This window comes from Lynx rufus, unplaced genomic scaffold, assembly GCF_022079265.1.
Source record: "Lynx rufus isolate CCGP_SWC_20201006 ecotype Redwood Valley unplaced genomic scaffold, mLynRuf1.p SCAF_1, whole genome shotgun sequence".
NCBI lineage: Eukaryota > Metazoa > Chordata > Mammalia > Carnivora > Felidae > Lynx > Lynx rufus.
Genome location: NW_025814823.1, coordinates 180,698,528 through 180,712,481, shown reverse-complemented (window position 1 = coordinate 180,712,481; position 13,954 = coordinate 180,698,528). Strand labels below are relative to the sequence as shown.

General features: G+C 49.1%; 1 protein-coding gene across 2 annotated transcripts in view; it reads left to right on the top strand.

The window, feature by feature from the left end:
* The window catches only part of WWC1 (WW and C2 domain containing 1), a 153,896-nt gene that overhangs the window by 114,723 nt on the left and 25,219 nt on the right, over positions 1 to 13,954 (top strand). For both annotated transcript variants that reach the window (XM_047073130.1, XM_047073140.1), the window contains exons 10-15: positions 671 to 760; positions 1,584 to 2,119; positions 5,123 to 5,231; positions 5,670 to 5,750; positions 6,660 to 6,746; positions 7,935 to 8,127. In XM_047073130.1, coding sequence (XP_046929086.1) covers positions 671 to 760; positions 1,584 to 2,119; positions 5,123 to 5,231; positions 5,670 to 5,750; positions 6,660 to 6,746; positions 7,935 to 8,127 — 1,096 coding nt within the window. The remainder of the gene's footprint in view (positions 1 to 670; positions 761 to 1,583; positions 2,120 to 5,122; positions 5,232 to 5,669; positions 5,751 to 6,659; positions 6,747 to 7,934; positions 8,128 to 13,954) is intronic.

The following is a 13,954-nucleotide window of genomic DNA, read 5'->3' as shown; positions in this document are numbered from 1 at the left end:
TCTTTTCCACTATTCCATACTTTTTATTCCTAAACCTTGACACACAGTATGTTCATTAGATATTTGATATTTGAGTATTTTTTTAATGTGTGTCCTCCCCCACCCTCCCCAGCAGAATGTGAGCTCCATAAGTGCAGAAACAAGTTCTGTTTTGCTTATATCTTTATCCCTAGTGCCAAGTGCCACCAGGTTCTCGTATGAGGTAGGCACTAAGCAAATATTGGTGGGTGAGTAGGGGCCAATGGATGGGAAGGAAGGAGGAGAAGGGAGGGCTGCTTGGGTGGAATTCTAATTCTACCACTAATCCTCCAGCATTAAATTATTTAACTCTTAAGCGCCTCAATTTCCTCATATGTAAAGTGGTAAAAACCATTTTGCTGTGCAGGGTTCTTGTACAAATGAATGAAGGCAGTGTTACCCATTTCCTAGCACAGTGCCTGGTATATAGTAGGTGACGAATATAGCAGTTCCTATAGGATCATATGTGGGGGCCATATCTCCCCCAAAGATCATAGTAAAACACTCCCAGAAAATTCTTGTGTGTCTGTGGATCTGCATGTACATCTTCACACGTATATGCCTGTGATTCTTCATCTAGGAAGATGGAGGCTGGATTCCTCCCCCCCACCCCCCGCCCTGTGCTCCCCACTCATGCTTTCTCTTCCTTCAGGTTAAAGTTAAACAGTAAGAGGAACCAGCTGGTGAGAGAACTGGAGGAAGCCACCCGGCAGGTAGCAGCTCTGCATTCCCAGCTGAAAAGGTGAGCGGTGGGCCACGAGTGTGGCCTTGGGGACAGCCAGACACCAGCATCCTGAGGTCGCCCAGGCTCTGCCCTTCCTGGGTCCTCCATGGCTTGAGTGTGGACATTTGGAAGCACAGTGGGCAGCTGGTTAGGCTGGTGGACTTGAGGCTGGTGTGGCATGGCCAGGGCAGGGTCCCTCACCTGTCTGCACTATGGTGCCCTCAGCCCCCCTGACAGCACCGAGGAGAAGACCCCCCCTGTCAGGTGCCATTCACATCTCTAATATCTGCCCACTTGCTTTGCCAACGCAGAGAGAGCAGGCCTCAGGCCTGGGCCTCAGTGGGCAACAGCGTATCCCTGGAATTTAATATATTTTGTTCCATCAGATATTTTTAACCCTTGCCTTCTATTTGTCGTAAATGATGCTGCTTTTCCAATCCCACTTAGGGTGTAAAGTTTCCTTTTAAAATAAATGTGTTGAAGAGTAAAGAGTGAGTTTATTTGAAGAAAAATATCAAGAAATAGGGCTGGATTCATACAAGGAAACATAGCGTAAAAATGGACTACGGCCAGTGGAGGTTTGGCAAACGGGAAAAAGTGGACTTTTAAGGCCGCTGACTTGGATTGGAATCCCCCTTCTGCCACTTTCTGATTATGTGGCCTTCTCAGGATGCCTTTTTAGTGAAATGGGGGTGCATGGTCTCCCCTGGAGACTGTCAAGAGGGTCCAACAAAATTAAGTGTTCCGAGCAGCCGTAGGGCTTCTCAGAGCCAAGAAGGAGGTTCAGGGTAGCCCATTTCCTTCTGTGTGTCCTCACCCTCTGTTGTCTTCGTGCCCCCAGCCTCTCAAGCAGCATGCAGTCCCTCTCCTCAGGCAGCAGTCCTGGATCCCTCGCATCCAGCCGGGGCTCCCTAGCCGCCTCTAGCCTGGACTCCTCCACCTCAGCCAGCTTCACTGATCTCTACTATGACCCCTTCGAGCAGCTGGACTCGGAGCTGCAGAGCAAGGTGGAGTTTCTGCTCCTGGAGGGGGCCACGGGCTTCCGGCCCTCAGGCTGCATCACCACTATCCATGAGGACGAGGTGGCCAAGACCCAGAAGGCGGAGGGGGGCAGCCGCCTGCAGGCCCTGCGCTCCCTGTCTGGCACCCCAAAGTCCATGACCTCCCTGTCCCCCCGCTCCTCACTCTCCTCTCCGTCCCCGCCCTGCTCCCCTCTCATTGCTGACCCCCTGCTGGCTGGAGACACCTTCCTGAGCCCCCTGGAGTTTGACGACCCGGAGCTGAGTGCCACTCTTTGTGAACTGAGCCTTGGCAGTGGCACCCGGGAGAGGTACCAGCCGGAGGAACCAGGAACGGAGGGCAAACAGTTGGGCCAAGGTACAGAGGGGAACCATGAGCGGGGGTGGGGGGGGGCGGGCAGGGTAGGAACTGCACTCAGGCCTGAGTGCAGACACCAGTGATAATTAGGGCCATTTACTGACTGCTTTCTATCTGCCCAGGCTTTATGTGTATATCAGTCCATTTATTCATTCAGGAGACATTATTTTTACGTACTCACTACGTTCCAGGTCCCGGGCTAAGAGTTTTTCCATGATGGATCCATTCATTCAATTGATATTAAGCATCTGTTAAAACTAAATGCCAGATCTTGTGCTAATGTCTGTACATGGATTCCTTCATTTATTCAGTCAGCATATGGGCCATGTGCCAGGCACAGGGTGACTCACAAGGACACAGTGTGGAAGACTGGCAAGCTCCAGGTCCCTGTCCCCAAGAAGCTTACATGCCATTGAAGGCACAGACATTAACTATACAACCAGAGCAGTAAAGGCCCTAGGAGGAAAACAAAATGGGCTGTGATGGGGCCTCTCAGGTCGGGGTGGAGCTGCCAGTTCAGACTGGGTTGTGAAGGAAGACGACATTTGGGTGAGCATTTAAACGGTGAGAAGGAGCCAGCTTTGGGAAAAGTAAGAGCAAAATCTCTGAGGCCACAGGTTAGAGGTCACCAGCAAACCGGAGAATCAGGAAGGGCCCAGTCATTTAAGGCCTGGTGGGCCATGGTAAGGAGTTTGGATTTTATCCTAATAGCAGCAAGGACCCATATGACCATTTGAAGCCAGGGAATGACAGGATCTGGCTCCCACTCTGCATGGGGTCAGAAAAAATATTTTGGTATAGATTGAGATTCAGGTAGGAGTCTCTAAAACAGAAGATGATGATGGTGACAGTTATGATTTATTAGGAGAAAAATTCTTTAGCAGCCAGCATATATTATAATAGTTACATTTTATTGGGGTATGTTGTGTGACGGGCTGTGTGGTTTATACAGTGAAATAGGTTACTTCTGTTATGCCCATTTCACAGATGAGGAGACAGAGGTTTAGAGAGGTGATATCACTTGCTGTAGGTCCCCCAGCCAGCAAGTGGGAAAGAAGGGATTGGAATCTGGGTTTTCCTGACCCCAGAACCCAACCTCTTTGTTGTCACACTCCTCTCAGGATGTGAGGCAGCCCTGTGTGTTTATTCCTGGGACACTTCTGGTGCTCACTGGCCCCACCACGCCCATCTGATGTGAAGGTCAGAACTGTGAGCAGGGTGCCCTGGGGCTCCAAGGCTTTCCTGGCCATGATTTATTGAGTATAGGTATACAAGATACGGTCAGGACCACCTGCCCAGAACCCACACTAAGACATGTGCTGGCTTCGTGCACACAGGGCTCCTGCTCTTGGCTCCTTGTGATGCCAGCTGGAAGAAGCTAGACCCATCTCAGCCATAAGGCTCCAGAAATGGGCAGGAGGGCTGCCGCTATGCCCAGAATTATCTCTTCGTGTGCAAGGGCGGGGGGGGGGGGGGGGAAGGGGGGAGACGAGATTTCCTGGTTAATTAAAGGGTCTGCTGGGTGATTGCCAGCCATTTCCTTAGAAGAGGTGCCGAGAGATCCCTGGGGCTCCCTCATCAGGAAGGGAGTCTTGCTGAGTGCTCTCAAACAAAAATAAAAACAGCTTCCTACTACAGCAGGTGGCAAACTTCAGAAAATTGTCCCCTGGAGAGGAGTGAGTGCAGGTGGAACCTGTAATGAGGCTCCAGAAGAGCTCTTGACATTCTGTCAAAGGCTGGCAATAAGCCAAGTCAGGGACCCAGCAAGGTGCTGGGAGTGACCCTCCTTCTCTCCCCCAGAGTGTCCTCAGTGCTTGTGGGCCAAGGACCACACATGTCTCAGGATGGCATTCCCTTCATGCCATCTCCAAAAGCCGTCCCTGCAGTGAGCGATGCCAGGCTGAGCTCGACACTAAGCAGGTTATGTGATTAGTGCCGCTGTTCAGTCAGCAGACAAATTAATCTCCTTAAGTGGTTTAGTGAAGGGTGGAGATGCATGGGTCTGAAGGCGGGAGGTCTCCGCTGGCCGCAGCAGGCATGGAACACGGGTTGGGAGAGCTGCACCCAGATGGCCACTTTGCTTCTCCCAGGCTCAATGTCACCATCCCTTTCCCCAGCCTGGCCCATCCCCAGCCTCTTCTCCAGGCTGCCCCAGGGCCTGGCACACAGCAGGCAGTCAGAAGTGCCAGCTGTGGGGTCGAAGGGCCTGAATCTGGTCTTGCCCCCCCCCCACTGCATGGAGCTCAGGAGCCTTCCTATCCGTGCTGGTAGCTCTGAGCCTGGCCTGCCACGCCTCCAGCGCTTGTGACTTGAAGAAGGAAGGAATGTGCAGCATGAGCCAAGTGCCTGGTCTGAGCCCTGGGTCAGAGACCTTTGAGGCCCTCCATCAAGGGGAGGGAGCTGGAGAGCTGAGTTAGGAGTAGAATGGGACAGGCAGAGCAGGATAGCTCATGCTGAAATCTTCCCCTTTTCTTCCACTTGCCCCTCCCAAGGGTCCAGCAGTTGTTACTTTGCCCCGCCCCGCCCCAGGTGTGTAGGGATTGATCTAGAAGGCATCACCATAGTGCTGGGAATGACCGTTGCAATAAGGATAGTGGTGCTGAATTTTACAGCGTTTTCCTGCACCAGTCTCTGTACTGAGGACTTCCTATAATGTCTCATTGAGTCCCCCCAGCAGCCCTACCAGGTAAGTGTTGTTATTCCCATTTTGCAGATAAGGAATCCAAGGGTTCGAGAAGTGAAATCCATGTCCCAGTGTCATGAAGCAGTAAGTGGTGGAGCTGAGATTTGAACCCATGCAGTTTGGCTTCCAAGTCTGGGATGCTAAACACAGAATCATCCGCTACCCCTTCCTTCACCCCAAAGGAAGGCAGGACCTTGCTGTCGAGTTCAGTGGTGGTATTTGGCAGGACTCTCTTGGGGCAGAGGGTAGATCATAAGTGTGTGTTGCAAAGACAGTGTCCTGGTTTCTGAATCCTGTCTTGCCATCCTTCCTTTCTCCAGCTGTGAATACAGCCCAGGGGTGCAGCCTGAAAGTGGCCTGTGTGTCAGCTGCTGTGTCAGATGAATCCGTGGCCGGGGACAGTGGTGTGTATGAGGCTTCTGTGCAGAGGTGGGTCCCTGAGTCTTGACTGTCTCTGGGAAGTCTGAGTATGCAGAGCCTGGGCCCCCTCAGGTATGTGGGAGGAACCCACAGAAGGGCATGGCCAGGTGACTCAGCCCTGTGTGGTATAGGCTGAAGATGCAGACAGTGCTGCTCCTCCTGGGGCTGGGAGCACTTCACATTCGCGGGAGTGCCAGTTCCACGATTGCCATTAAGAAGCGTATGGCTGGGGGAGTTCATGCTGGAGGAAGTGCAGCCCCTTCAAGACAGGAATCCCGAGCAGTCGTGGGAAGGCGGAATCTGCAGGGAGTCTGAGCTGACCCAGACTTTCCTCCTTGAGGACCCGACTGTGCCCTCCCAGAGGGAACCCTGTTTCTGGAAGATGACTTTGGCCCCAGGTGACTGCAGGGAAGCCTGACCCTCCTTCTTCCCTGTGTTGCCTCTCAGACCGGGTGCTTCAGAAGCTGCCGCTTTTGACAGTGACGAATCCGAAGCAGTGGGTGCAACCCGGGTTCAGATTGCCCTGAAGTAAGTGACTGGGAGGGCAGGAGCACATGGGTGGTCAGCAGCATCTTCTCAGTTTTGACCTTCATGGCTGCCTAGGGGAGAAAGGCAGAACCAGCAGGACCTGCCGACACTTGTGGCCTCCTAACTAAAGAGGGCCAATCCTTTCCCTCCCTCTCACCTCCACATTTTACCAAAGAGAAGAATGAGGCTTTGAAGACCTTGTTACTTGCCCCAACTCACTGAGCTGGCCAGTGGCAGAGCAAGACCATGACCAAGACCTCCTGTGCCTTGTTTTTTGGGGCCATTGTTGCTGTGGTTTTTTGGCTTACTGTCCCATTGAAGTTTCAGTCATTGGGGGCTGCAGCCCAGATTGTTGTTCCTGTGTTTTCCCTTGATGCAGGATGGCCACAATATTATTTTTAGTAGAAATTGCCAATATTCAAGTATCAAGAGATTTCACACAGCACAATCTTCTGGCTTCTCCTTAAACATTCAGACTGATAGGGGCACCTGGGTGGCTCAGTCGGTTGAGCATCCCACTCTCAATTTCGGCTTGGGTCATGACGGCACGGTTTCATGGGGTTGAAGCCACGCGTTGGGCTCTGCGCATTGACCGCGTGGAGCCTGCTGGGGATTCTCCCTCTCTCTCTGGCCCTTCCCCGCTCACACTCTGTCTCTCTCAAAATAAATAAATGTAAAAAAATAAATAAATAAACGGAAATCTAAGTTGACACTTCATTTAAAAAAATAATAAAAATAAAAATTCAGACCAGCAGGTCTGAACCTGCATCCCTACATGGCCCAAAGCACTGGGCCTGTGCTCTCAAGTTCCCCACAGTCCCCCAAGCAGCCAGCAGCCACGTCTGGGATGATTAAGAGAGAGAGAAATGTGTTACTCATACGTGCTCCACATGTCCCTCTCCATTTCAGGTACGATGAGAAGAATAAGCAATTTGCAATATTAATCATCCAGCTCAGTAACCTTTCTGCTCTGTTGCTGCAACAAGACCAGAAAGTGTGAGTATGTGGCTGACAGGGTTTATATGAGCTTCTCAACCTCTGCGGCCATCCCCGGGGGCACTCTCTCCTGCCCTTGCCCGCTGCACCATCGGGCCCCGTGCATATTTCATCTGTGTGACCGTGATGCACAGTGTCAGTATTGTGAATGTGGATGTGGATACAAGCGTGATGGCAAACTCGCTGACTGGAATGAGAAGCACTGTAGGCAGCTTCAGTTCCTTCGCAAGCACATTGTGAGCACCTACCATGTGCCAGCACTAAGAGCGGGGTGGTGAGCAAATCCTTGCCCTTTGAACTTGAAGCCTCACGAAGAAGAGGGTCATGGCCCCTATTATCTGCTCTAAGCTCAAATATTGCACACAGAAAGAGGCCTGAAATTCTCAAGAGCCTGCGCCTGTCACTGTGCTTCTATTGGAAGGGCGTGATGGGTATTACCTTACAGTTGATTATACAGCAAACACCTGTGCTACTTGCCTGTTGGCTCTTGCCTTGGCAGACCGGGTTTATGTTTCATTGCATTCACCTGCCTGCAGGTTTCTCCTTTAGATGATAGGCATTGGGGCAGCAGCAGCAGCTTATATTTCTGAGGTCTGTACCTGGCCAGCATCTGAGTCTCTGACATGTGGGAAAGGGAAAGACAGGAGGAAAGCAGGACAAACAGAATAAAGAAGATTAGACACTAGGATTGCCTTCAGTCATTTGCTCTTACAAACAGTGCCAGAACAAGTAACCTTCTCCATATCTCATTGGTACTTGTACAGTGGTATTTGTGGAAGAGTGTCTAGAAGCAAGGTGAATGGGGTCACAAGGCCAGTGCATCTGGAATTGTGTTAGGGTTGTCACATTCCCCTCTGCAGGGGCGGTAGCATTTTGCCTTCCTACCAGCAGCTGTATAAGGATTCCTGAGTGTTAATAATCTTGCTGATCCTTCTGTGCACAGAAGTTTGCACACTGTTGACCTCAGGTTCCATACTCTTTGAGGTTCTAAGGATTGGAGATTTGGGAGAAGGAAGAGCAATTGTTATCCTTGGGGCCCTCTCTGCTTCCCTTACAAATATCTGCATAACTGCTTGAGAAATTACAAACTCCTCCACTGTTATTATCTTAGGGATTTGCGGCAACAGTTTAGCCCAACACATTATCCCAGACCCAGGCTGACTCAGGCTGTCTTCTGTCTCTCTCTAGGAACATTCGTGTAGCTATCCTTCCCTGCTCCGAAAGCACCACCTGCCTATTCCGGACCCGGCCCCTGGATGCCTCAGACACTCTCGTGTTCAATGAAATGTTCTGGGTGTCCATGTCCTATCCAGCCCTTCACCAGAAGACCTTAAGAGTTGATGTCTGTACCACCGACAGAAGCCATCTGGAGGAGTGCCTGGTGAGGGCTGTGCCTGTCTCTCTGTCTGACTGTCTGTCCAGCCTTCTGTCCTTCTGGAGATTGGCCTACCTTGTATTTCAGGGAGAAGGCTTGGAGAAAACACAGGCTGTAGTGTGAAGCTTGTCTTGGGTTCCAGGCAGGGACTGTTGCACAGGTAAACAGCATTGGCACACTCATTGAGAGCAGGGAGCGAGGAGGCGGGAAGCCCCTTTGTCAACCATGGAACTGCAGGGTTTCATCCTTTGTGCCCGAGGCTGCATTGCCTATGACTCTTTAATTCTCAGTCTCAGTTTCCTTATCTGTAAAATCCAGCTAACACTGCCCACCTCACAGATGGTTCTCTGAGGATTAAATGAGCATTAAAGCTGTGTTTCTGGAACTTGAACATGCACACAAGTTACCTGGGGCTCTGGTTAAAATTCAGATTCTGATTCAGCAAGTCTGGGGCAGTAGTGGGGCAGGCACCAAGAGATTCTGCATTTCTGATAAGCTCCCAAGTACTGCTGATTGCCGCTGGTCCCCATAGCAAGGATGTAAAACAACAGTGTGTCTGCACATACTAGATGCTCACTGACTATCAGTCCCCTGCTCTCCTCAGCTGGGGTACAAAACAGCATCATTGCCATTTATGTTGTTGATGTTACTACTGACAGTAATGCAATAGCATCCATAGATTGAATGCAGTTTATGTGGTGGGCATTGAGCTAAGCCCCTTATGTGTAGTTTCTCTATCTGACCCTCACTAAAATCTTACAAAACAAGTACTGTTATATCAGTGAGGAAACTGAGGCAGAGAGAGGTAAAAGAACCTTCCCAAGGTCACACAATCAAGAAGAGCCATGAGCAGTTAGAAGCTAGGCAGCTCGCCTTCTGCAGCCCACCCACATCAGCCCCTTGGTGTTTGTACCAGCATGGTGCTCCCTGGAACCTACAGGTAGGACAGTGACTGAAGACTGGTGAGCATGGTAGATATTGGGCACCAGAGCAGAAAGCTTTTCCAATCCCAGGCTCTTCTGTGAAACATTTCCTCAGCCCTGGGAATTCCTCAATGAGAAGAGACTCAATCCTATTTTCTTCTCCTAATTGGATGTCTTTTATTCCTCCTTCCTAATTGAAGTGTGGCCATTGCTGGTTGCCATGGCAGCAGCCAAAGCGCTCATCCCACTGTGGCTTGTCTCTGTCTGTGGCCAATGGGAAATCTACTTTCCCGTATCCTGTGGGGATATAGAGTGTCGGGCTGCCGTGTTTTGGTGGCTAGAGGAGTAAGCGAGGAAGTGAGACACTAGAAAGGCCGTGTGCTCCCACGCGGTCTCCCTACACTGCTGGGTTTGGGGAATCCCTGGTCTGCTTTGAGCTGCTTAATGAGCCAGGCTGCCACAGTGGTACCCATCCTGAGCAGCGTCTGTGTGTAGTACTGGGCTAAGAAATCTGCATGCAGTGTCTCCCTTAACCCTCACAGCGGCCTGAGGAAGAAGCGTTAGGATTGCCTGCACTTGACAGATGAAGGATCAAGACGCAAAAGGGCTAAGTAACCTGCCCAGGTCATCCATCGAGTAAGTGGAGAAGTCCGCTTCCTGGTTGCAGCTTCTTTACACATAGCCTTCATACTGTCCCGCCTCTCAGGTGGTTACCACGTCCCCCCTGTCCACAGACCTGGATTATGGGTTTGGATGAACACGTAGCCTGCCTTGCCCACTATCTCCGGCAACTGTTCTACTGAATGCTTTAGCATGGCATAATCGGGGTCACAGGCTTTCCAGCTGCACCCTGTTGTCCACCCTTAGCTGCTAAGCTCAGTGCCACTCAGAGCAGGTTCTGTTAAGAAAGCCCACTTCGCAGGCACCCCTCCTATTCCATAGTTAACCATTACAACAAAGAGGCTTTTTTCACCTTGCCATCCCCACGTGGGAAAACCCAGCCCTGTCAAAGTGAACTCTCCGCCCATGCACTAAAACACAGCCATGCCGTATGGTCTCTTGTTAAAATTGTGGTCACAAACCTCCCATGAGCCCTAATGCTTCTCAGCACTGGTACTGCCTTCCCCTTCCCAGGGGCGAATTCTTACCCTCTCCCCTGTCCTCAGACTTCTGGCCTCTTCTCCCACCCTCATACTCCCCCTGCTGAGGGCCTTGCTCCCCACGGTTCTTGGGTTCTTGCCATTTCTCCTGGCTCTGAGGTCGGCCCCCACCACTGCCATGTGAGGCGACTTCTCGCTACCTGTTATTTTCTGGCTCTTTCCTCTCTTCAGTCTTCACTCCTCTGCTGGGCCTGGCCTATCAGTACACCAACAGGCTATTAATTCTCTTAAGAAACAAAAAAAACAAACAAAAAAAAAAAAAAAGAAAGATTTTACCCATTTCTCCCTCCAGCTACTACTTTGTTTCTTTCCTTTATAGCAAAAGGTGAATTGTTCTCTCTGTAACCCAGTTCACGTGGGATTTCGCCATCATCATTCTGCTAGAAATGTGCTCCCCGAGGTCATCCGTGGCCTCCTCGTTGCTAACCCCAGTGGCCACTTCTCCATCCTCACCCTCCTTGGCCTGTCGACTGTGTTTGGTTCAGTTGCTCCCAGAGTTCTCCTCGGCCTCCTTTGCCCTGACTTGGCTTCCCCAGCACCTCACTCTCAGTGTTCTTCCCTCATCACTGGCATCTCTGTCTCCTTGGCTGATTCTTCTCATTTCCCCAACTGCCGTGTGTCAGGGCTCAGGACTCGCCCCTCTCCCCTTTTCTGTTTGTTTGCATTCACTACCTTGGTAATCTCATCTCATTCTCCCGCTTCAGACACCATGTCAGATGTATGGCTCCAGCCTGGGCCTCCCCACTCGCAGCTGCATAACACCTCTGCTGTCTGTTCCACATCTTCTCTTGCTTGCCCAGGAGGCATCTCAGATGAACTTGTCCATAAGCACACTCCTGATCTGTCTTCCTGTGTTTTTACTGTCTCAGCTAAAAGCAACTCTGTTCTTCCACTGCCCAGGCCAGAGACCACAGGCTCATCCTTGACCTGTCTCTTCCTCTCCGCTCCACATCTAATCCTTCAGGAATTCCTGGCAGGTCCCTCTTCAGAAGATCCCCAGACCCCGGCCACTTAGCGCTGCTCCTGTCCCACTGCTGTCTGTCACCTGGATTGCGCAGCAGTCTCTCCTGGGTCTCCTTGGTCTGTCCTTGCCTCCCTTCATCTCCTCTCAACACAGTCAGCAGAGTGATCCTATTAAATTGCAAATCAGTGCTTACCACTCCTCTACCTAAAACTTTACATTCGCTTCTGTGTCCATCTGGAGTCAACTCCTGGGCCTCTTGCCTACCCTCCAAGGCCCTCGGGGATCTGTCTCTTGTTATCTCTCAGATTTTATCCCCAGACTCTTCCTCCAGCCTCCCTGTTCCCCTTGAATATACCATCATGCTCCTTGCCCCAGGCCTTTGCACTTGCTGGCCCCTCTGACCAGAATTCTCTTCTCCCAGATACTGATGGACAGGGCTCACTCTCCCGCCTCATTGTGGGCTTGACCCAGATGTCACCTTCTCAGGGAGGTCTTTCGTCCATCCTATTTAAAAATTACATTCCCCCTCCGCTCTTGTCCCCTGCCCCCGTGTTATTTTTCTCTGCAGCGCGTTCCCCCACCTAACATTTATCAGTATTACAGATTTTAGGGTATACATGATTTTCACATTTTATCAAATGTCTAGAATCAAGATGCAGTTTATACTAGATGACAGGTCAGAGTGTAATTGACAACTATTTTTCTTTCTTAGTAATGCATGAAATAGTACACTGACTTTACTTACTGATTTATTTATCTGATTCCCCCAGACTGGAATGTAAGCTCATGAGGACAGAGATTCTTATCTGCCTTAAATCCTACTGTATCCCCAGCCTTCAAAACAGTGTCTGGCACATAGAGGCTACTTAGCTACCTGTGTGTAGTGAATAAATAAATGAATGCCCTCACAGGGCATCATTTACCAAAGTAGATCACATTTATACCTATGAGCCAGCCCAAAATAGACAGTATATCTTGTTGGAATTAATAATCTGATGGCAGTGTTACACCTCAAAGCTGTCATTATATTCTTTCCCCCTTGCCCCTCAAACATGGCCTGGCATGTTCTGAACTGTAATATCTGACACATTTGTCTGTCTTCACAAGAAAGTGTGACCCCTTTGGGGGCAACATCCTGTCTTACATGTTTCTATGGCTCCAGAGTCTGCAAAGTGCTCAGAGTATATTTATTAAGTGAGTAAATGAGTAATATACACATATTTGTGTATATTTAAATTTATTATAGGTGACTAAAATGCACAGGTATTTAATTCCTGAACGGACTCTAGTCCTGCAGGTAGGAGCCATTTACCTTGTTTTCTCCACTTGCTCACCACTGTTCTAGAAATTAACCTTTAGACACACAATGAGTTTGCACAGTCCATGCCATGCCCTGGTGCATCCTAATAGAAGGAAAAACTGGTAGAAAGGATCCCAGGTAGATTGGGGAGCCCCCTCCCCATCCCAGGTACCACCCAAGCCTCCACTCAGCTACTTGCCCACTTCACAAACCAGCTTGTGGTATTTCTACCACCCGCTGGCACAGCCACTCTTGTGTTTCAGGACAGTGAATTTGCTAACCCCAAACCTGGTCAGGGCTCTTCCAAAGAGGACATGTTGAAACAATAGTAAGACCTGGGAAGAATGATTAAAAGTATTTGGTCATTTTTTCCACTAAGGATGTATGGTAAAAAGTCAAGTCACTGGAAATAAATCCCCTCTCTGGGAGGTTATATTCAGTGAGATTAATTTTGTGGAGGTTGTTTTCATCTTAAGGCATCCATTTACACCATTCAAAGAAAAACTGTATAGAAAGGTTTACTCAAAAGCAATCTTGCTTCCCTGCCCCTTGCACCCAATCCCACCACCTACCCTGTATAGCTACCCACTTTGATTAGTGTTGTCTTTATCTTCCCATTATTTCTTGTTGCACATATGTGCATGTGATAATGTTCACTACCCTTTGCACTTCAAATATGATGCAATATAGTATGTATATATACATAAGCCAGAAAGAGAAATATATATATATATATACATATATATATATATATATATATGGAGAGAGAGAATATATGTATTCTTATCTCTCTTTCCATTTCTTATACAAAAAGTAGCATACTGCATATTCTCTTCTGCACTATTCTATTTTTTCCCTTAACAATACAGCCTGGAAGTCTGTCCACATCAGCACCTAGAGATCTTTCTCATTTTTTATACATGTCTATATAATATCCCATTGTGTAGATATGTTATAGTTTATTCTTCCAGTCCCCTGTTGCTGGCCCTTTGAGTTGTTCAAAATCTTCTTCCCTGACATTGGTCTTGGTGATAATTTTTGGATCTGACTCCAAAAGCACAGGCAACAAAAGCAAAAATAAACAGATGGGACTACATCAAATTAAAAATCTGTACAGCAAAGGAAATCATCAACAAAATGGAAAGGCAACCTGCTGAATAGGAGGAAATATTTGCAAATCATGTATCTGATAAGGGGTTAATACCCGAAATGTATAAAGAACTCATACAACTCCATAGGAAAAAAGCAAAAAATCCAATATAAAAATGTGCAGAGGCTCTTAATAAACATTTTTCTAAAGAAGACATACAGAAGGCCAACAGGTACAGAAAAAGATGCTCACCATCACTAATCATCAGGGAAATGCAAATCAGAGTCACAGTGAGATAGCACCTCACCCTTCTTAGAAAGGCTGTTATCAAAGAGACAAGAAATAGCAAATGTTTGCAAGGGTGTGGAATAAAGAAACCCCTTGTGCACTGTTGGT